Here is a 23,417-nt window from a genome sequence, read left to right on the forward strand (position 1 = left end):
GTGCATTTGATCGCCTCGTCCAGATCATTGATAAAGATATTTAACAGAACTGGCCCCAATATTGAGCCATGGGGAACACCACTTGTGACAGGCCACCACTGGATTTAACTCCATTCACCACAACTCTTTGGGCCCGGCCATCCAGCCAGTTCTTTACCCAGCGAAGCGTATGCCCGTCCAAGCCATGAGCAGCCAGTTTCTCCAGGAGAATACTGTGCGAAATGGTGACAAAGGCTTTACTGAAGTCTAGGTAGACAACATCCACAGCCTTTCCCTGGTCCACTAAGCAGGTCACCTTGTCATAGCAAGAGACCAGGTTGGTCAAGCAGGACCCGCCTTTCCTAAACCCATGCTGACTGGGCCTGATCACCTGCTTGTCCTGGACGTGCTGCATGATGGCACTCAAGATGATCTGCTCCGTAACCTTCCCCGGCACCGAGGTCAGGCTGACAGGCCTGTAGTTCCCTGGATCCTCCTTCTGGCCCTTCTTGTAGATGGGCATCACGTTTGCCAACCTGCAGTCAACTGGGACCTCCCCGGTTAGGCAGGGCTGCTGATAAAGGATTGAAAGTGGCTTGGTGAGCACTTCCGCCAGCTCCCTCAGTACTCGGGTGGATCCCATCCGGCTCCATAGACTTGTGTGTGTCTAAGTGTTGTAGCAGGTCACTAACCGTTTCCCCTTGGATTATGGGGGCTTCATTCTGCTCCCCATCTCTGTCTTCCAGCTCAGGGGGCTGGGTACCTGGAGGACAACCGGTCTTACTATTAAAGACTGAGGCAAAGAGAGCATTAAGTACCTCAGCCTTTTCCTCATCCTTTGTCACTATGTTCCCCCCCGTGTCCAATAGATGATGGAGATTCTCCTTAGCCCTCCTTTTGTTGCTAGTGTATTTCTAGAAACATATTTTATTGTCTTTTACAGCAGTAGCCAGATTAAGTTCTAGTTGGGCTTTGGCCCTTCTAATTTTCTCCCTGCATAACCTCACGACATCTTTGTAGTCCTCCTGCGTTGCCTGCCCCTTCTTTCAAAGGTCATAAACTCTCCTTTTTTTCCTGAGTTCCAGCCAAAGCTCTCTGTTCAGCTAGGCTGGTCTTCTTCCCCACCAGCTTGTCTTTCAGCACATGGGGGCGGCCTGCTCCTGCGCCTTTAAGATTTCCTTCTTGAAGAACGTCCAGCCTTCCTGGACTCCTTTGCCCTTCAGGACTGCTTCCCAAGGGACTCTGTCAACCAGTCTCCTAAACAGGCCAAAGGTAGTCCAAGGTAGCAGTTCTGCTGACCCCCCTCCTTACTTCTCCAAGAATCAAAAACGCTATCATTTTGTGATCGCTGTGCCCAAGATGGCCTCCAACCGTCACATCACAAGTCCTTCTCTGTTCACAAACAAGAGGTCCAGCGGGCGCCTTCCCTAGTTGGCTCCCTCACCAGCTGCATCAGGAAGGTCTCTTCCACACACCCCAGGAACCTCCCAGACTGTTTCCTCTCTGCTGTATTTTATTTCCAGCAGACGCCTGGTAAGGTGAAGTCTGCCACGAGAACAAGGGCTAGCGATTGTGAGACTTCTCCCAGCTGCTTATAGAATATTTTGTCTGCCTCTTCATCCTGGTTGGGTGGTCTGTAACAGACTCCCTCTGTGATATCTGCCTTGCTGGCCTTCCCTCTGATTCTTACCCATAAACACTCAACCCTACCGTCACTGTCATTAATCTCTGGACAATCCAAACACTCCCTAACATACAGGGCTACCCCACCGCCTCTCCTTCCTTGCCTGTCCCTTCTGAAGAGTTTATAGCCATCCATTGCAGCACTCCAGTTGTGTGAGTCATCTCACCGTGTTTCCACGATGGCAACTATATCACAGTTTTCTTGCTGCACAGTGGCTTCCAGCTCCTCCTGTTTGTTGCCCACGCTGCGTGTACTGGTGTAGATGCACTTCAGTTGGGCTATTGATCCTGTCACCTTTTCAGGGGGAGAAGCCCTAATTCCTACCTGACCATTCTCAGGTGCTTCCGTGGTTTCTAACACATCCATAACCCTTTTGTCTTTGCTGCCGCATGGATCTCCATCCCCTACCTCCACTGAGACGGCAGACCGAAGGACCTCACTAGCCACACCATTCCTCAGACATTGGCCTGCCATCCTCAGGCTTATCTCTAGCGAGCCTGGTTTTATCCCTTCCCCCCTTCAAATCTAGTTTAAAGCTCTTTCAGTGAGCCCTGCTAACTCCTGTGCAAAGATCCTTTTCCCCCTTTGAGACAGGCGTACCCCATCGGTCGCCAGCAGGCCTGGTGTCATGTAGACTGACCCACGATCATTATATGAGGTCTGACCCAGGTGATACCCTAGGCAGAGTGTCTCTGAAGATTTCTGCCATTTCTGAATTCAAGATCACTCCCAAAATAGCTAATTGACAGCCAAGGGAAATTCCCATTGACCCCAAATATATGCTGGGGGGCACCCAGCTGGAAAGGAGCTTTGCAGAGAAGGCCCCAGGGGTCCTGGCTGACACCAAGTTCAACATGAGCCAGCAACGTGCCCTTGCCGCAAAGGCGGTGAATGGTATCCTGGGCTGCATTGGGCAAAGCATCTCCAGCAGGTTGAGGGGGGTGATCTTTCCCCTCTGCTCAGCACTGGTGAGGCCACACCTGGAGTACTGGGTCCAGTGCTGGGCTCCCCAGGACAAGAGAGAGGTGGACATACTGGAGAGAGTCCAGTGAAGGGTCACGAAGATGATGAAGGGACACGAGCATCTCTCCTATGAGGAAAGGCTGAGAGAGCTGGGACTGTTCAGCCTAGAGAAGACTCAGGGGGATCTCATCAATGTGTATAAATACCTGCAGGGAGGGTGCCAAGAGAGCACGGAGCCAGGCTCTTTCCAGTGGTGCCCAGTGACAGGACCAGAGGCCATGGGCACAAACTGAAACACAGGAGGTTGGTTCCCTCTGAACAGCAGGAAACACTTTTTCACTGTGAGATTGACTGAGCAGTGGCACAGGCTGCCCAGAGAGGTTGTGGAGTCTCCTCCTTGGAGATGTTCAAAAGCCATCTGGGCATGGTCCTGGGCAACCGGCTGTAGGTGTCCCTGCTTGAGCAGGGGGTTGGACAGGATGACCTCCGGAGGTCCGTGCCAGCCTCAACCATTCTGTTTGATTCTGTGAATCTGGGAAAGTTGTAGAAGCGACGAAGCTGCTATTTTCTTGCTGGAGCTGAAATCGCTTCCATCCAACCCAGTCTATTTCTGTATCTGTCAGCCACGCTTGTAGTAACAATTTGAAACTCCAGAACAGCAAAAGCATTTCTTCCAAAGGACACATAGTAAGTGCCATAATCGAGAAGCAGTGTTTGGTTGTCAGTCAAATTCTGTCTAACGGTACCAGGTTATAAGGACCTGGTGGACTTTATAATAGTGCTTATGTGATGGCAAAATCTCTTGTACCTAAAGACCAAAGAGTGCAACTCGCAAAGGAGATCGCTACAGGTCTTACTACTGGACAAAGCTGAAAGACCTGTGGCCGGGCATGTGTTGTGTGCTTCTTCCCACCAAGCTTTGGGTACAGATGTCTCCAGAAAGGTTCATAACAGAGAAATTGTCTCCAGGTACTGTGTGGGTGCAGAGCTGTATGTGTAAGAGCACGTAAATGTTCTCAGAGCAAGAGGAATAGTTTACAAATCCTTCCTTCCATGGCTGAAGTGAAAGGCAACTCCAGCACCAGAGGCAACTCGTTTAAAAAACAAAAAAGAAAAAGTGTGCTTTGGGGATTGGTGCCTTGTGGACAAGAACAATTTCACAGTCGTGCAGTTACTAGAAAAGGCTAACAGCTTAACTGCAAAGCTGCCAAATACATTTCATTCCTGAAGGGTTCAGTTTATAGCACATTTTGAAACAGTAGGAAGTTCCTCCATGCAAAAACTTTTCTGTATCCTAAAGCAACAAAAAAAATCCGATATTCATCTCTCAAGGGGGAAAAAAATCACGATCTGTAATAGATACTTTCATGATAATGGGCAAGACACCTTAGTATGTTCACTGCCTTCCAGACATTTGCAGAAATGTGGCAAGACAAAGCTTGAGTTATTCCCAGAGCACCAGCACAGCCTCGATGGCTTGGATCTGCCACATCCCCTGGTCCTACCTTCATGGCCCGTGCTGTGGCAGCGAATGCTGCAGCACCCATGGATCATCGTCTGGGCTCCCTGAAAACCGGCGTGCCTTCACCTCGCACCGTGGGTGCTCCGCTGGGATGGTGGTGGGCAGGAATTCCCCAAAGAAGGGAGGAGGAGGAGGGTTGTTTAAACCTAAAACAAGAATCCTTCAGCCAGCACTCACCTGTCAAAAAGTGACTCTCTTCTGATCAGCCCCTTGAGAGCTGCTAATAAAAATTAAAGCAGCTGTCCTGGGTATTTGGGATTGCTTGATGTGTTTGAAGTAATTGTGGGGACTATTACGGTCTGTTAATTCACTTGCAGTGATTTGAACCTAGCACCAGCCTGAGGAAGGGAAGTCTGTCTTCCCTCAGAAATGTCTGTGGCCTGTTGAAGGGATTATTGTAAGTGTCCGCTCTTGTGAGGAAGCTCTTCCGTACTGGGACCCAACACTGTTTCTGATGGAAGCACCCTGTCAGACGGTCAGGTCTCCATCACCGTCTCCAGGCACTATCAAGTCTGGATGCTTCTGGGGGCTAAAATATCTGTAAGAAGCATGAGACGTGGAGTCACACATCAAATCCATCTCAAATAGTTATTTTCAATAGGCAGAGCAAGTGTGAGACCTCAGAAATTTTATACCAAGGCGTGCCATCAGGTTTTCATACTGATGCATAGGCTTACAATAGTGTTTCTTGAGCGCTCATTTATCTGCAGGAGAACCAAACCTGAGCACCTGGACTGCGAGCAGCCCCCGTGCAGGACCTGGCCAGGAAGAACGCCGTATGCAGGCTGCTCAGGCTCCTCCTCGCTCCAGGTGGAGTGTCCAAAGAAATCTGATTTGATCGCCGGCTTCCAGAGCAGGTTGCTGGTTGCAGAGGCAGCAGGTGACATTAGGAGGACAAGTCCTCCATCTGCTATTGAGGCTCATTCAAACCAGACATGCCCCTCTTGCTGGCATGCTTTAGTTGAACGATACCTACTGCTGGGCTGATTTACCCAACATCGTTCTCCGGTCGCTGCGGTGAAATCTGATGTGTAGTTCAGATGGACGAGTTCCAGGTAAACGGCCGCCATGAAGAGAAGAGCCCTGTGATCACCAAGGGCAGGATCTCTGTGCAGAAAAAGAAAGGGCTGCAGCTCTTTCGCAGTGGCTATGTTTTAATTGAGCTGCCCCCACTTCGCACCCCCGTGGGGAGCGGTCTCCTCTGGCACCCAGGCATCTTGGCCACGGCGTCCTGTGTTTCTCGGAGAGGAGGAGGATGTGGGCATTGTGCGTGGCAAAATCACTATTATACACTGGGGACATTGAGAAGCTCCTTAGCTGCTTAATAAACGCTGCCGCGGTAGTGTTTGTTTTATTCATAATATACAAGGCGTCCTGGCTGCTGTTCAGAAACAAGTTATGGATCCAGCAGCGATTAGCTACAGCTTAACTAGGCGATACAAAGGATGAAACCCGCTCCTTCAGGCCTCAAGGTGCCTTATGGCACAGGGTGATAAAGTAGGTGAAGAAACACATTGTCAGTTCACGTGGAAACGTGCCAAGAGATACGCCGCTCCTGACTGATAGAAAACATAAAACCCATTCCAGGCAGTTTTTCTCACATTTTCCAGTTGGGAATGTAGGTAGAAGTGTTCCCAGAGTAGAGCCTGAACCTGGAACAGCTGCACGACTGACACAGGTCTCTATCAAGCAGGCATTAACATGAAATACGATTAAACTAACGAACATCCTTTAATTGAAATTGAGCCTGCCAGAAGAGCCCAAACAAAAATGGTGGTATTCTTTGAAATTATTACAAAACTTGTTATAAATGTACCTCTGATGTAATAGATATAGGCTTCTGAGACATTTTGACTTAATAACTCCTTAACAATTAAAAAATGAGTGTGCTACAAAATCAACATGGCAGATACAAACTGGATTGCAAGCCACATCATTAATGCTTACCCAGTGCAACTGCTGAAGAGGAGCCATGGAGCCTTCACAGAATCACGGCATGGTTTGGGTCGGAAAGGACCTTAGAGATCATCTAGTTCCAACCCCCGCCGTGGGCAAGGACACCTTCCGCTAGACCAGGTTGCTCAAAGCCCCGTCCAGCCTGGCCTTGAACACTTCAGGGATGGGGCAAGAAAGAGAATTTGGGCTGTTGTTTTGATCTTCCTGTCACTTGTGCAAGGACCGGCTCTTGGTGTGGCAGCAGTATTTCCAAATATCACGTGAGAGACGGTGCAAGGTTGTTGCTGAGAAAATGTGCGGGCGATGGTGCATAAAACTGCCACAGTCCTCCTGGAGGGTGCCAAGGTGCAGGGTCAGCGGTGGAGCTGTGGGCTCCTCGGTAGCTGAGGCAGCTGCAACATAGGCAGCAGGGTTGTTTGAGAACAGCATTGGTGCCACAGCAAGGGGAGGGCAGACTCATAGTCAGTAGCTTGGTGGAGCAAAATGGCTGGAGTGGGATCCCGCTTGCTGACATGAAGGTCTGTGTGGGCACCCATTGCAGTCAGCGGAGCTGGAGGGGGTTCACGGCCCCAGCGCTGCAGTGAGCCCACCGCACACCGGCAGCCTGGCCGTCCCGCTTGCGTACCCACACCTGCGCGCAAAGCCCGAAGCACAAGTGCCCGGCCCCGTGGGCTGGGCGTCCCCAGGCCAGCGTGAGCTCGCAGCAGGGTGCAGAGCTGCAGTGTCGGCGAAGCGCGCTGCACTGAGCAGGTATTTCTGTGAGCTGCCTGCAATACCTACATTTTCTGCATGCTTCTCGTGACTGTTTCTAAAAACATAAAGGAGCCTTTTAGAGATCTGAGCTGGTCTTTAATATCTCTGCACTGACTAAAAATGATACTGGAGTGACATTTAGAAGTATTATAAGGAAACGGTAGCTATTTATTTCTTATTAAGTGTTTTTTCCCTAGAGGGAGTGTAACTTAGTGCAGTACTGAAGCAGCAGCCTTCTGGGCTGAGGCTGGCAGGTTACCCGGCGCCCATCCCCGGTGTGACAGTGCCTTCTACTGAAGCCTTGTGCCTGCGGATGGGAAGTTTGACGAGAGGGTTTGGGCAGCCCGCTGATGGGCAAGACGGGAAGCCGTGCCCCTTGTGCCGGGCTGTTGGTTTCGGCATTGGGTCACCGTTGGAGCGCTGCTCTGTGACGGCGGCGGGGCTCCTGGGGGAAGATCAGACTGTCCCAGGCAGAGGGACCCGTCCTCTCTCCTGGCCGCTCCCCGCTTTCCGAGGAGCGGTGTCCTCCTTTGGGTTACAGCCGTTTCTGGGGGTGCGCGGACGGGACGGCTTTTCCTGCCGCAGCGGCCGTTCCCCTCCCGGTGCACCGTCACCGGGCAGCGCCTCCGGCAGCAGGAGGGTCTGCGGGAGGAGACCCCGCTGCCCCGCCGTGCCCCTTCGCCTCCGGCCCGCGGGAGGAGACCTCGCCGCACAGCCGTGCCCCTGCCCCTCCCGAGGGCCCGGGGGGCAGCAGGGGGGTGGTTGGGGGCAGCCCCATAGCGGCTGTGGATGCGCAGCCCCACGAAGCTGGGGGACGTGGGGGCTGCGGGCTGAGGATGTACGCACCCAACAGGGGCTGCAAGCGCAGATCGGGGGGGGGTGCAGCTGCGGGGCAAGGGGGCCCCGCAGCCCACGGCTCCGGCGCAAGCACGGAGCTGGGGGGCTGTAAACCGGGCGCTGCAGGGGCAGCAGGAGGCAGCAGGAGGCACCAGCCCGCTGGAGCGGCGGCGGGAGCGGGGCGCTGCCAGCGAGGCTGCGGCCAGCCCCGGGCCCCCCCCCCCCCCCCGGTGTGCGGGGGGACTGCGGTGCGCGGCGGTGGCAGGTCGGGGGGCAGAGGGACCCCCCCCGGCACCGCCCCCGTGCAGAGGGCACTGCTGTCACCCCCTCGGGGCACTGCTCCCCGCCCCGGGAGCGGGAGCTGGGCACCCCCACATCCCCCGCCCCCGAACTACGGCACTGCCCCCGTCTCTCCCGCGCACACTCCCCCACCTGCCCCCGGGCACCGCTCCCCGGGAACTCCCCCCACCCCCAGCTGCCCGCCCGCCGGCACTGCCCAACCCGCCCCCGGAGCCGCCCCCCGGCGCTGCCCCCCCCCCCGCTCCCCCGGCCCGGGGCAGCGCGGCGGCGGTGGCCGCCAGGGGGCGGCTCGGTGCGCGGCCCCGGCCCCGGCCCCGGCCCCGCGGCGGCGGCGGCGGCGGCAGCGGGTCGGTCGGCGGCGGCGCGGCGCGGCGGGGGCGGCGGCCGGGGGCGGGAGGCGGCGGGGCCGGCGCCGCCCCCGCCCGCAGGGGGAGGAGCCGCCGGCGGCGGCACCTGCCCCGGGCCATGGTGCGCGCGGCGGCGGCGCGGCGCCGGAGGGAGCGGAGCGCCGCGCGGGGCGGGCGGCGCCGCGCCATGGAGCCGGCGGCGGGCGGCGGCCCCCCAGCCGCAGCCGGTGCCCGCGCCCGGGCGGCGCCGCGGCGGCCGGGGCTGCGCTGAGCCCCGCGCGCCCCGCCGGCCCCGCCATGGCGCAGCCCGCGGGCCGCGGCGGGCCGAGCCGCGAGCTGCCGGGCATCAGCACCGTAACCTACGTCTTCGTTTACAGCCCCGGCGGCCCGGCGGGGCCCCCCGGGCCCGGCCCCGGCGCCGAGCCCGCGCCGCACGCCGCGCCCGCCCCGCTGCGCGGGCCCAAGCGGAAGCTGTACAGCGCCGTGCCCGGCCGCAAGTTCATCGTGGTGAAGAGCTACGCGCCGCAGGGCGAGGGCGAGATCCAGCTCAACCGGGGCGAAGCCGTCAAGGGTGAGTGCGGGCGGGCGGCGGCCGGGGCGCGGGGTCGGGCGGGCGGGGGGCCCGGGGACGGTACCCACCAGCCACCGGCTCCTGCCCAGGGGTGCCGCTCCAGCCAGGGCGTCCCGCTCTGGCCGCGGGCTGGGGGCCGGCAGCACTGGTTGCCCCGTCTGTGGCCATGGGGTCCCGAGTCCGTCTGCGGGGCTGCAGGGCCCTAGCCCAGCTGTGGGGTCGCAGAGCTGTGGGGTCCTCAGTCAGCTCCAGCCACGGGTCCCTCGGTCAGGTCCCAGGGGCGCAGGGCCATGGGGTGCTGGTCAGGCCCTGGGGCTGCCCAGTCCTGCCCAGGCCCCAGATGTGGGGCCACAGCTCCTCGGTGTGGCCCTGGGGCTCTGGTCCTGCAGTCAGGCACTGGGTCATCGGTCCCACCCTGTGACACAGGGCCATGGGTGCCACGCTGTGCTGGGACCCTCAGGAGAAGCGGGCACCTCTCTGAACCCTCTTCTCCCCAGCCCGGCATTGACTGTGTGCCCCGAGAGCCGCTTCTGCCTCGCGCTGTGCCGTGGGCCATCTGCAAAGCTCCCGCTCGCCAGCCCACCTCTTGCTGGGCGCGGGCTGAGAGCAGCAAGGGGGAGGTGGGCAAGAAAGCGCTTCCTAAACAAAACTCCCAACCGCACGCGCTGAGGAGCCACGCCGATGCAGAGCTCACGGGGAGATGAGAGGCTTAGAGGGATGATGGCATTGCCCATTATATTGGGCAGACTTCTTGAAAGACGTGTAAACCCTGCGGTAGGTCATAAGTCCGCTTCCAGCAGACAGGGATAAGAAAAGGCTTCCTCTGCAAGCAGGCTAATTCCATAGTTTTTCACAGAAAGTTTAAGGATCTTCTTTTCATCTTCCTGCCTCCACTTTTTTTGCTGATGCCTCTTACAATGCAGGCTGGAGCAGTCTCTAATCTAACTAGTTGCATTAGCTGTAATGTGGATCTGAGCTTGGGAGTGGGAGACAGGGCTTGCTGTTCCATGCTCTGAATTGCTGCTTCAAAGGCACATGAGACCTCTAAGTCCTGTGCTGTGGATGCCGAAAACCTCCCCTCAGAGGTGGCAGTCCAAGCAGACTTGCTGTTGCCCCCACCGATGTGTTTTTGTCCCCTCAATGGAGGAGGAGATAGACGCGAAGTGCCTGTGACTTGGCTGATGTGCCAGGTGGGGAGGCTTTCTGCAGCGGGGTAGTTGGAGTTAATGGTCGTTTGGTGTGTGGAGCTACACATTGTGTGGTCGCGGGATAAAGGTGTTTGTTTCCAGGAGGCTGGGAGGAATCAACAGATGGACAGGGCTTTTGGGTCAGAAGTGCTTTTCCCATCTCTTGTCTTCACCCACTTACCCAGTGTTTTCTATCACACCCTTCTGTATCTCCTCATGCATTTGCATTAAGTAGGTGGTCCTGATGCCATTTCGTAGTAACTGCAACAGAATCCTTAATTCATGTATTCACCTGTAATTGCATATCTTCTTCATGTGATCTCCTGAGAGAAAGCAAGTTGTAGGAAGTACTGTGGGGAGGAAGAGCAGACTGTGATGGGCAATGGCTCCTCGGAGCTGGAGGCACTCTCAGCTGGCTTTTGTAATGCGTGGCTGAGAAGGCTTAATAAGAGTTAAAAGAGAATCACTTCAGTGACTCGCTTATGAAAGATCTCCAGGCAGTGTAGATGGGCAGCGCTCAGTTATTTACTGCTTTTGAGATGCTGATTAATTTTTGCAAGGATAGGAATATTGGCAGTTATTGGATAGGGTGCCCTGGCGTGGCAGACAGGTAGAATGATGGGGATAAATGGAACCTAGCAGTCTGAGCGGAACTGCTGCGGCTGGTGCTTTGTCATGTTTGGTGGACTCGTGACTCCTTTTGGAGACGGGGTGATCTTCAGTTGGTGGGAAGAACTCTCTCGCACCTGGCTTGTGGGAAATAGAAGTTGGTATAAGTGAAGGTCCCTGACTGAGGTGGTGCTGGACTTCTGCTTTGAGCTAACAGGGGTGCCAGGGTGTCCGCAAACGGGTGGCAGCGGTGAGAGGCGTTGGGAGAGTGTGGTTTGAGAGGATGCCTTGCCATGGGCAGCTGGTTCGTCAGCCTGGGGGACTTCAGATCGGGATCCTGAAAAGGATGTACCAGCTGGGTAGGGACTAACTGAGCTGCCCAGGAATCGAAGTGTTGGGGTGTTGGGGGTGGAGGGTCCTGGAGGGAGAAGGTGGCAGTTGGAGGAAGTGTTGAAGTGTGGTGGGTATGAGCAGAAGAGCTGTTTGGGGAAGGGTGGGAGCAGATTTGGGGAGTGTTGTCAAAGAATTGCTGGAGGCAGTTGCCTGATAAGATGAGCTGCATTTGGGGAGATGTGCAAGGGTGAGAGCCCTGCATGGAGGGAGTTCTCTGAGAGTGTGATGCTGAGGGAGAAACCTGTCCGAAGATGCAAGTCTGAGTGAGGAGCTGCCTACAGGCAGGAGTGTGCTGCCAGAAGGGACCTCCACAGGGAGGGCAGCGCTGAGCAGGCGGAGGCTGGGGAAAGGAGATCGCTGGCGTGGAAGCTGTGATAGGGCCCGTGTCTCATCTTAAGATGTGTTAGTGAGGGGACTTGACAGCCATCCCGTCGATGCAATGAAACGCAGCGATTTCAGATGGCTAGGTCTGCAAGCAGTTAGTATAAGAGAGGAGGAGAACAGCAAAACATCTGGCAGTTTTTGTCTTGAGAATTGCAGAGAAGACGGAGAAGAGTTTGAGGTGGAATAACATGAGTACCTCTGTACTCGTGTGTAAGCCATGCAAAGGTTTGTGTATGGCCCTGTTTGAAGCGTGACTGTGTTACAAAGCAAATGCTGCTTGTTGGTGTGCTGTCTTGAGAGAAAGCTGAGGATCCTTGAACAGTCACCCAGGGTTACATTCGGAGGTTGCGTTCCTTGTTGAAAGCAAATGTTACTCCTGCGAAGGTTCTGCTGAACGCTGATGTTAAGCAAGGGTCTTGTGTACTGGATTTGGTGGAGCGAGAGAGGCACTGAACCTTGCACTGTGTGATGGATTTCCTCGGGGCTTTTCAGTAGGAGTTGGTTTGGTTTCAAGAGCACGGTGAAAGTTAGGGTGTCTATCTTGACTGTATACTGTAACTATCCTGGTAGCTGTTGGATGACAAAAGGCAATAATCAATACGGTTATTTCGGTTGTAAGATAGCTAAAGAATTCAACCAGAGGAGAGTCTGTCCTTGATCTGCTCGTTACTGATAATGAGAAATGAAATGAGATGTGAGTGCCCCAAGCAAAGGGAGAACCAGGAGTCACCAGCACTGAAATCCCAAGGTCAGAGGGAGAAATGGTTCCTAGGCAAGGCACAATGAGGACTGAATCTCCAGCCTGGAAACTAGGGAGAAATTAGGAACACTGTGAACGTGCTGGTTTTGGAGTCTCATTTCTTTGCACTTTGTGATTAGGAGGAGTTATTCTCAAGCAACTGTTACCATGTGCATCCAACAGTAGGTTTTCCTCTCTAGTGTGGTTCCTTATTGCAGTTCCCTACTGCAGTATCTAAGCTAACTCTCTGTGAAATAAATGGCAAACTGAATTTCTGTTGGTTTTGTTGAATTATTGTTGTAGCAGTTCTCAGTTGTGCTGGAGGTTGTTTAGATAGAGGGGATTGTTTTACTTGTGAATAAAGTTGTTATTGCACAGAGAAGATAGTTTTGTTAGTGGAAGGTTTTGCAGTTTCTGTTTGATGATCAGCCAGCTAGTTTCCTCTGGACTTTCTTTACCCAGCCAGAAACATTTAGAGAGACTGCTCATGCACAGTTCACCCCGGGCTGTAGGATCCCTGCTGCCCTGCGGGAAGGCAGCTGTTCTGGCGGTTAGTGACGGAGCCATTAATAACTTGGAAGGTTAAGCCAAAGCTTTAAACTTCACCCTCAAACTGTCTGTGCCCATGGTGATCTAGAGCAAAGGGGTGACAAACAGCTGCCTCCTCACCAGACCGCCACTCCTGCCTTATTCCCAGCGATGGAAGAACAGAGGTGGTGACCCGTGTGGTCAGTGAGTCGAGACCTTGCCCCTGCACGGCTTTACAATCACCTGTGAACTGATCACGCTCCACCACTGACACTTTCCTCCTCCTATTCTGGTGGGGAGGCTGCTCTAGAACCTTCCAGACTTCAGGCTTCATCTCTTCCAAGTTCTGAAATAAGTGTTTGTGGCTGGTTTAATAATTTTTTGGTGTGCCTTTAGACACAACAGACTGCTGTGATCTGGCTGTGAGACATTAAAGGCACTGTGACCAGGTCCTCGTTTGGGAAAAGATGACTAATTTTTTTCCTTTCCTAACAAATGAAATGACTTAGTCATGAGTGCTACCTGCTAGCCTCATTTTAGTGATCCACCGAGCAGGGATCCCAGGGTTTACTGGCTCTGGTGAGGGCTGGGTGCGTGAGAGCAGTATCCCACCTGACGCTGCAGAGCATCTCCTCGTGCTCGTTGTCTCCACGGTCTCTTCAGCTCAAGCTGCCCTGTCCTGTGGGTGCTGACTCCAGAGTGTTCTCCACAGCACCAGACAAAGCTGGGAGTCATCGAGAGCCTGTTGCCTTCTGAGCTTGTGGTGCTCCACTCTCTCAGTTCTGTTGTAGCCCTTGGATGCTGACTGTTCTTGCTTTCCCTCTGAGGAACTCTTTAACTCTTCTGGGGACTGAAATGCATTAAAGAACTGTATTTGACCCCAACATCGTGAGTTTGCTGAGAGCCGGACTGTGAGAGTGGATGAATGCTGTTCCAGTTCTCTACAGCCCTAAGTTCCTCGGAAGTGATTAAGCACGCGTGTGGATCCTACCAGGACTTTGGAGAAGAGGAGTCATTGTCTCTCATCGTGTGCTGGAGGGGGAGCGATGGCAGACAGCAGTGCAGAGCTGTCCCCATCCACTGTGGTACATTCCCATGCATCTCCTGCGCCATGGCTTTACCAAAGGTGCTCTGCCGTGAGCATGGCGGTCTTGGACACGCACCCTGGAGTGATTTGAACGATACCTTGTTTGGGAACCAAGCGCAAGGCACCCTAATTGGGTGGCTGAGGTTGTTAGGTGTTGTGGGAGCCTGAGAGCTATGCTTCTGTGCTGTTTGTCTGGCAGTCAGTGTTTGGAAGTTAAAAGATTCTTCAGGAATAATGAGAGCTTCTTGAGACATGGATGAATTATTTCCTCTTGTTGTTGGAAACTTTGAAAAATGAGTCATGGAAGAAGAAAAAGAGAAGAATTGCTCATGAAAGACAAAAGAAAACGAACGGAATAAAACTAAAATATCTCAGGGACGTGAACAAGTTTGTTTGGAAGAAGTGTTTTGGAAGATATGTACAACTCTATGGCCAAACCTGCAGTGACCAGGTGACAGGATACAATCCCGTTCCCTTTCAGGTCAGCGGGACGTACAGTTTTCCAGCGTAGGCTTGTGTAACTTCTCTCCTAGATCTAAGCAAGGTCCTGTCCCTGTGTGGTAATTAGTCTCTGACTAGCTAATGCCAGGGGCTCCTGGAAGGGGTATGGTAGCACACTGACCTGCAGAAGGACTGGCCCTTGAGAGAGCCCGATGGTCCTTGTCTGGCTCCTGCCCCTGCGCAAGAAGATCCATGGTCCCTACTTTGCGACTGTTCTCCTGAGGCAGCTGGACATCAGCAATTGTTGTTTCTCTTCTCTTCTGATAGTTTCATACTCACTTTCAAGCCACTTCAACATTTTCAACCAAATTTGTCCCATGTGTGGAGGTTTCAAGGCCAAGTTGCTCGAGACATGGCAGCTGAGGGTGGGGAGAGCAGCCAGTTGATGGCTCATCAGGCCCGGTGGTCCTGGCCGCCGAGCCTATGCAAGCTCCACAACAGCCACGGCGTGATCTGCTACATTCCGGCCCAGCAGGAGCAAGGGAGTGGCTGGGAATATTGCGGTGGGAAGAGGCAGCGGGGCTGTGTGGGGAGCAGGTGGGGTGTGCTCGGGAGGGAGAGCCGCTGTGGGTGCGCAGGGAGCCGGGGACATGGGGGGATGATGGGTCTGTAGGACATGGGCTTCCCAACTGCAGCTCAGCAGTGGGCTGCCGAGTCAGGGGGCTTTGTTGCATCTTGCCTAGTGTATCTCTGGCTGTTCTTGTGTTCTGTGTAAGTATCTGACCTCTTTCTGATCCCTGCTGTGCTCTTTATGCCAGTTGTGTCATAAGACAGCTAATTATGCCTCATGTAGAGAAGCGTCTAATCTTACTGGTTTATAAATATGTTACTCTTCAGTTCAAGTGTTCTCTTGTTCAGATGCTCCGTGGAAGTTTTGGTTTTTTGAAATCCTGCTTGCCATTTCATATGCCTGTTTTGTATCTGCTTAAATATACATTGCTTTGCCATTAACGTGCTCCACTCTTTAAATCTTGTCCTGCGATTAATTTTTTTTTTGTACCTCTGATCAACCCTTCTGCTCTTCTCTAACCCAGTTTGGTTTCTATTACAAATAAATAGGTCTTTGTGATTGCAGTCTTGGGTGGTATCCAAAGCGATGTAAGATCCACCTGGACAAGTGATTTAAGATAAAGAGAACATAGAATTTATGTTTTACTTACTTACTGTTTTACTTTTTTTAAGCAAATAAACTTTACAAAGTTTAGGAATATTAAATACATATTTAGCTTAAGCTGTGAACCATACCTCCCTTTCCTCTCCGTTTGCATGTTTATTCACTTGTTAAATGTTGATAACAGCCCATGTAAGTCACAAATAAAGGTGACTGTACTTTATTTGGTGTTTCTTCAGGGGCGTTACAGCTTGGATTGCAGTTTATACAGTTGTTCTATGACTGTACCCTCCCGTTTATTGAGGAGGGGGCTGATGAGCTGGGTTATGTTGGGAAGTCACGGCATTGCACTCCCCAGTGCTCACTGTCATGGGGCTGTGTAGCACCAGCAGCTCCAGGGACTGCGTTGGGTTTCTCCAGGATTGCACAGGAGACCAGTTCTTGGTAGCTAGCGTTGAGCTGGGCCCTGACACCTGAAATGTCACTTGCTGGTTGGTTGGTGGTTGGAACAGACCTGGACCACAGGGAGGAATGTGCTTTTCCGAGGGAAGTGCTATTTAGTAGGCAGTCTCTTCCATTCAGAGTTGGCTGCAGGTTTGTGGTGATTTTGAATTATACCCACCGCAACAGCATAACCTGGAAAGAAAGAGACCAAAAGCCTGGATAGGAGTGTAAGGGTTTCAGCTCTGAGGTCCCTGCCTTCCTGATGAATGCAGGGGATCAGAAGCCTGCTAGATATGTGCATCTACCTGGACAGCCCCTAGCACCAGGCTCTGGATGTTGGGGCTCTGAGCGTTTGCAAGAAACGGCCACCAGATCCCATGAGTCTGTGAGGTACGTTAGGACACTGGGGAGGAGAGGGAGGTAGCTTGTTAGAGTCTTACAAGCTTTTTGGAATGCTGTTTATGGTCTAATATCAATCAAGGATTAAGAAGGTCGGGTGGGATCTGATGAGGACAGTGCAATGGGAAGAAGTGTCAAAATCTACTTCAGTGCAAAGAAGAGATGGAGATTCCCTGAGGACACTATAAACTCTATTTTTAGGAATCCTAAACTATGACTAGAAAAATGGGTCTGGCCTAAAATTTTCTCACTCTGTTTAAAGTTTAATTTTTGCCACAGATCAGGCTGTGCACCTTCAGGCTTCCTCGTGTCATCTGAAGGGATAAGCATGCTTGCTTGCTGAGGGGAGTGCTTCTGTGCTTCATGCTCACGCCCTGGGCTCAGAGCACTGAACTGACCTAGGACAGGCAATCCCGGTCCCTTCCCTGAATAAGCAGGTAATGTGTACGCACAAATATAGATAAACCGCATCCTGGCATCAGGGGTTAATCTCCAGAGTTGTTGTATTTGAAGGCAGGGTTGGCCACCATCACCTGTATTGCTGCTGAGGGCTCTTCAGGTGGTTGGTTGGGCCGGGCTCCGCTGGCTGTATGTTGTGTGTAGAAGAGAGTCTCTTAGCACGTGCTTAATCTGAGTGGGTTTTATGATCACTAGCAACAAAAGTTAACAAAAACCCCTTGATCTTGTGTTTCCTTTTCTAGCTTTATTTCCATGAATGAGTTTATTACAGTGTCTCTGTGTCTACTTGAAGGCTGGGAGGGACTCGGAATTACTGGTGAAGCTTTTCCTTCGTACCAGGGTCAGGAAATTCTCCTTCTGTTCCTTCTTGTTTTGTCTACTGGGAAGGTCACTTTGAAAGACATGGGAAGAAGCCAAGATGCGGCTAGTTGCTGTAGCCTGGTATGAGAATTATACAACCTCTTGGGACTGCTGTCTGTCATAAGTCCTGCTTTCTGCTGTGCTAAATTTCTTTACTTGAGGTTAGGACAGGATTTTTCCACTGAGCTCTTACGTGTTGCAGGTCAACAGCATGGTTTCTGGATTGTTGGAGCTACTAAACTGAAAACAGCTTGCTAAGGCCAAATAACCTTTCTGGAAGTCAAGGTGTCATTGACAAGAAAATTCTCTGCTTCAGAATTTGGAGAAAAAAAATCACAAAACAAAGGGAGGATTTAGAGACCATGTCAGGCAGAACAGAATTAGGATCTCAGTTTCTCTGCCGCGCATAGGAAGGACAAAACTGGCCTGAACTGTTGTGGTCCACTTGCCTCCAACCTTGCTTTCCATTCAGGTACACTGGTGGAGAGATTTTGCTCACTTACGATAAAACAAATCTCTGAAACTTTTTTCTATTTTCTTTTTTCTTCAGCATGAATTCCTCTGCCAGGGAATATTAGTCTTCAAAACTTATGGGAACTTCCTTCAGATGTCAGCTTTTTTCAGTACCAGCTTTCTACAAAGATGCTCATTATCCATGTAACACCATACTGGTGAGATAATTACATGCTGGAAGAACAACTGTATAAGATACAGAGTTTGTATTAATGGGTATCGCACAGGTATGCAGTCTGTCCTATTGTGCCCGTTTCCCACGCAGGACTCAGCTCTGCTGCCTTTGAGTGTTCACACTGAAGCTTTAAAGTGTTTGAAAGCCTTTAGGTCAAGATGACTATTTTCTGTGATGTTCTGGATTTTTCATTCTTTCTTCATCTGCGTGTTTTTAATGGAATTTCTTCTCTCCTTTTATTAAGAGAGGGGTAATAAGCGTTTCCTATGTCAACAACTTTGTGTTAGCATGTTCAGCAATGAGTAACGTTGCTCCAGTGTCTCTCTGAAATACACCAAAATGAGATTCTTTAGTGTGTGCATCCAATACCATTTGAAAGTCAGATAGGTACCCAGTGTGAGGTTGGATTATTGCATATTGCCATAAAAATGATAGCATTTGTACTTAGCATCTGCAATGATACGTTGAGAATTCTTATCAGCTTGTCACTGGAGGAGCGGAAACCTTGTTGGCAAGTCAAAAGAACAAGATACCATCAAAATTCTTAACTTCCATAGCGGAAATCCTCTGTCTCCTGCTTTCTTCTCCTTGGGTACTGGGTATCTACGGCTGCGTCCTGAGCCCAGCTGCACAGCAGGGAAACAGAAGGTTCCTAGCAGACTTTATTGGGGTGGTTGTACTTGGCTTGTGTGCATCGTTTCAGTAGCTGGACCCAAGTACAGAGAAAACATATGTGCTTGAGATTGACTAGTACAGAAATTGTCCTTTATTTTTAGTCTTATTTCCAACAGGTGGTTCAGAATGCCTGTGTTTTTCTTGCACCTTGCTTTTGGATGGACTTTCTCCTTTGAAGAAATGTTGGGTTTTCTCCTGAAGATACCCCCTTTTAATTTAATTTTTTTAACCAAACCTATGATCCAATTTGTTCTTCATCCACTGGATGCTCTTCTAGCGTTGCAGTACTTACAGATGCAAGTTCTTGGGGAAAAATGTAAAATCAATCATCTTAATTTAACATGGAGAGTGTTTTTCAGAAGGTGTGTTTGGAGGGGTGGGTTTATGCTCCTGAACTCTTTCTGAAGGTCTTTCTCCATTTCCTATGCTTTGCCTACATCTTAATTCTACAGCAGAGAGAAATTTGTCTAAATTGTGCACTGCTGAACAGTATTTTTGAAAGCATAAAGAATTTAAAAAGCATCCTTGTTGAGTGGCTGCTGAACCAAGTACTTGCCAAAATAATAGCCAAGGTTATTCCCTCCTCAGGTTTCTTCCAGCAAGGTAGAGTTCTTAACGCGGTGACGTTTTCTGCTTGTTGACACAGGAAGAGCAGGACAAATACAAATGTCTCATCTCATCTACCACATGCTCCTCTACTTCCCGCATCTGTCAGATGTGCTTTCAGGACAATCAGGTACTGACAGCTAGCATTGCCTCTCTGTCTTAAATCAAATTACAGCGAGGTTTGCTCTAGCTGCCGAGTGTCTTCAGTCAAATTCCTGGCAGATGCTGTTTGGTGCTACCAAGCCATCTTCTTGTGAGCACAACCCATCCCATTCCCGGACCACAGCTGATCAATTAAATAGTTATTCCTTTCAGTCCAGTCCCGTCTTCAGCCTGTACCAGTTGTGAACCTGACGCTGGCTCCAGCTACCTTAACCAAGCCGCGTGCCCCTGGCAATCCCTGACCTGCTGTCACTCCATAGCTGAATAGGCCTGCTCTTTTCTGCTATAACTTGCTTGTGGGTTTGTTTTTTTTTTTTTTTAAAACATTGAATAGCTTGAAATTTGTGTTAGGTTATAACAGAAAATTTGCCTGTTCATGTTCTCAGAATTTTATTTATATATATGTGTACGTGTGTGTCTCTCTCTCTCTGATTTTACATAATCCCACAGCCCCTTTCTGACATCCCATGATAAGTTTCACACGGTCCTGCAAGCCCCCTGCATACCCCAAAATGTTCCTGCTTGTCACATTTCCCCATTCTTGTCGGTGACGAAGTCTGGGTCGCCCTCTCCAGCGCTGTGCTGCCCGGTTCCCTCGCTGCCCGTCAGTGCAGACCCACAGCGTTTTGGTCTTCGCTGTTGTCTCCAGTACAACCCGCTGTGAATGCTTGTGTGTCTGCGTTTAATGTACGGCTTCCTCTGGTATTTGTGGTTTCTGTTATACTTGAGCACTAGCTACTGTACCGAATCGGGTGCTTTCCCGTTCCACGTACCCTCGCAGCAAAAGCTGGCTGTCTCGGATGGATGGGTAGTCTCCAGGATCTCTCTTTGCACAGCAGTTTTCTGCTATGAAGTGACTATTTTTTTCCTCCCAAACTGTTTTCCCAGCTCTGGAAGTTTTTCTTCTGAAGTTTCTTGTCTGTCGCACTTGAGCTGTTTCTGTAAAGGGCAGAAAGTCTGATTATCCCCCCCCCCATCAGCTTTCTGTAGGGTTTCTCAGGCTGATCTGGCAGCCTTGGAAAGGAGAGGCTTAGGTGGAAGATGCATTCTCCCAAAGTCTGGGTTCTTGGAAAGCTCCTCCCGAGGCGGTCATGGCTCCCGCAGGGCAAAGGCACCTCTGACCCAGCACGTCCTTAGGGGCAGCAAGCACAAACCAGAAGCAGTCGGGGTTTGCGGATGTGGCTGTTGCTAGAGAGTCTCTGCCGAGGTCCTTGGCTGCAGCGGCCCTCGTGCAGACCAGCCGTGGGGTTAGGGTCACCCCTAGGGTTACTGGCAGAGCTGCCGTCCTCCTCGAATGAGTCCCCTCTCTGCTCCAGAGGGAAGTTTAAAGGCTGTCGGAGAGGAGAGGGGGTGATTCATCTGTCTGTGTGTGGCTGGCTTAGGTACACAGCTACACCTGAGGTAGTTGTCTAGACTCCCTGTAGTCAGTGGTAAGAAATAGCTCTTCCAAAGTGCAATTTATCTCATCCCAAGTTAGGCATTTAAAATAAGTCTGATGAATCACACTCTGAAATAGCCTATTTCTCTGTTGACTAGCTCAGATATAGATAGCCTTTTAGCTGTTTCTTTCATCTGTCTTGGCCATTAGCAGTGGCTCTTGCAAGCCATAGCAAGGGTTGGTTTGACTTTAGCATCCGCTTGCTGTCCAGAAAGTGTGCTCTGCTGTTGTCTTTACCATCCTGCTATGGAAGTTAATGAAATGGGCAGTCATCAATCTGACACTCCTCACCTACCCCAGGTGGGTATTAACCAAAGTTACGGGTCTTCTCTTGGAACCACCAAAATGTTCCCTAATGAATCATCGTGCTTTCCCAGCGTAAAGGCTGCTTTCTGTGTGGCCGAAGCATCGCTTTGCAAAGGGAGCCAGAGACGGATGTTCATGGCTGCCTCGGCGTACGCTGCTTCATTTGAATAGTGAATTCATATCTTTAATCTTTTAAGGGTGAAGTTAATTAACGACTGAACAAACCTACCGGTGGGTGTCTTTTGCATAAAGATCAGATGTGTTTCTATTCAAGGCTTTCCAGCTCAGGAGAGGTGAGACTGGCACTTTAGCAGTTTGCTCCCAAGGTGGAACTCTGTTGTTTGACTGTCTGGGACTCTGCTGGCACAGAGGCTTGCTAGATAATCTGAATCTTCAGCTTTGGGAAGAAGCGTGCCAGCAGAAATCTCTGTGCCTGACAGTAACAGCTTGCTTCGAATCCAGCCACATGTTTGTGGATTAAATATGGACCCAGGGTCTAACACCTGTAAGACGCACCAGGGGCTGCCTCTCTTGGGCTCTCCAAATGATGTGTCACAGTCTCTTAAAACTAGAGGCATTGCTGTCACAGCAGCTGGGAATAGCTGGTGGGCATGAGGGGTCATCCTTGGTGTGTTTGTTTCCTGTCTTGACTGAGAATTAGTAATGATCCACATACTCTGCTCCTCGTTTAAAGCTTGCTGTCAAATCATGTCTGTGTATTACCATTTTCCTTTGATCCCCTGCTGCCTGTCAGAAGCAGCATTTCCTTCTCAGTGGGCTCATGATTGATATAGTCGAGTACAATGTTGGGACAGTTGTTAATATAGTCTGCCTACAGACTGGGCAAGAGATGCTGCTGCCTCCTTGCACCCCAGTGCCAGCACGCTGGTTGCTATCTCGTAGGGAGCCTTCGGGAAGGAAGGTTTGAGTCTGAGCTGGGTCTTGGGAAGAGCTCAGCTCTGATGTAATGTAAAAGCTAAACCCAGGACGCCGATCTTGAATCCCATCCATGGGAGGCATGGAGGAATGTCCCAGCAGATTTTTAGGAGGTTGACGAGGTAAAGCTATGTTATCTATTTCTAAAATACAAGTAATGAAAAGAATGATTTTCTGTAACTTCTGTATGTTACCTCTAAATACTGTTTGGTTAATTTTTAATTGTAAGAATAATGGCAGTTTCTTGGGAGCGCAAGAGTTGCAGTTCAAGGCGGTTGCTCTAGGCTGCTGGAGCAGGTAACTCCAGAGATGCTCAGTGCTCCGACCGAGTTCATACAGCTAAAGGACAAGGGGGACCTCCTCCACCGAACTGCAGGTGGTCATCAGCAGGCCAATTGGGCCAGGAAGAGGCATCTTCGGAGCAGCTTTTGGCCAGTGTACCGCAGATCTATGGGGAGAGGTTTTAGCTTGGCGTGGATCCACAAGACATGTACCTAGTCAGGTAAAGATTTTGGTAGAAGGCTTTTGGTTGACAGCCCAGGGTCCAGCCCTGTTCTGATCCGCCCAGGGTTACTTCTTCAGTGCAGAAGTTGCCGGGTGAGGCTGTGTGCTGGCAGAAATCAGACCAGCTGTAATTTGGCTTCTGGTCTCCCCCAGAGTGCTGCTGGCCTTTAACTTGATGAGAGTTTTCTTTGCACTTCTCCTCAGCTCTGTTCTGTGGCCCAGACACCTAGATCTGCTGCTGGGATTTTGGTGACTTTTTTAGCGAAAACTTTTGATCATCATCATTTTTGAACCCAGGGATTTCTTGTTAATTGGCTGCCTGTAATGAGCATCAGCACAGGCAGTACTGAGTGGTGAATGTCTCCTTATCAACAGCGTGGTCCTTTGAGACTTCTATTTGTTAGATCCCACAATTCTTTTTTTTTCCTTTATGGCCTGGCTAGATAGGGTAACCAGAAGAGCTGATCCATGCTGCCCTTTGTAATAGACCAGTTTACCCACTTAAAGCAGTTGTGGCCTCTGACTTGGAATAAAATAGTTCATTTGATTTAGTTCAATTCACTCCCAAAGCTATAATTAGGATAAAAGAAATTATATTCACTTTAATTCTGCATAAGAGCATCCACTCATAAATATGATTTGCTGTGACTAATACATTTCAGTTCAGATCACTGATATAAATTAACTAATCTTCTTGCACGTCAGAGCCTTGGCATTGTAATAGATTCTTGAACGGTGACAGATAAAGGGGATGCGCCTGGTGGTATAACCTTGCTGATCTGTACAAAGTGGTCAGGATGCACACACATCTTTCACCAAAGTTGCTATTTACAAACTTTTGGACATACAAACAGTAAACGTAGTAGCAAACTTACTGCAGTTTAAAAAAATAAACAAACCTCCCCCTCTTTCTTTTAAGGTTTAATCAGGATATTTCTACAAGTCCTGGCACTTAGTTCTTACTGCATATATAATCCTGTGGTTTGGTC

General features: G+C 51.0%; 1 protein-coding gene across 5 annotated transcripts in view; it reads left to right on the forward strand.

The window, feature by feature from the left end:
- The window catches only part of SHANK3 (SH3 and multiple ankyrin repeat domains 3), a 372,580-nt gene that overhangs the window by 158,386 nt on the left and 190,777 nt on the right, over positions 1-23,417 (forward strand). For all 5 annotated transcript variants that reach the window (XM_072856101.1, XM_072856081.1, XM_072856107.1 and 2 more), the window contains exon 12: positions 8,719-8,912. In XM_072856101.1, the coding sequence (XP_072712202.1) occupies positions 8,719-8,912 (194 nt within the window). The remainder of the gene's footprint in view (positions 1-8,718; positions 8,913-23,417) is intronic.

This window comes from Ciconia boyciana, chromosome 1, assembly GCF_034638445.1.
Source record: "Ciconia boyciana chromosome 1, ASM3463844v1, whole genome shotgun sequence".
NCBI classification, from domain to species: domain Eukaryota; kingdom Metazoa; phylum Chordata; class Aves; order Ciconiiformes; family Ciconiidae; genus Ciconia; species Ciconia boyciana.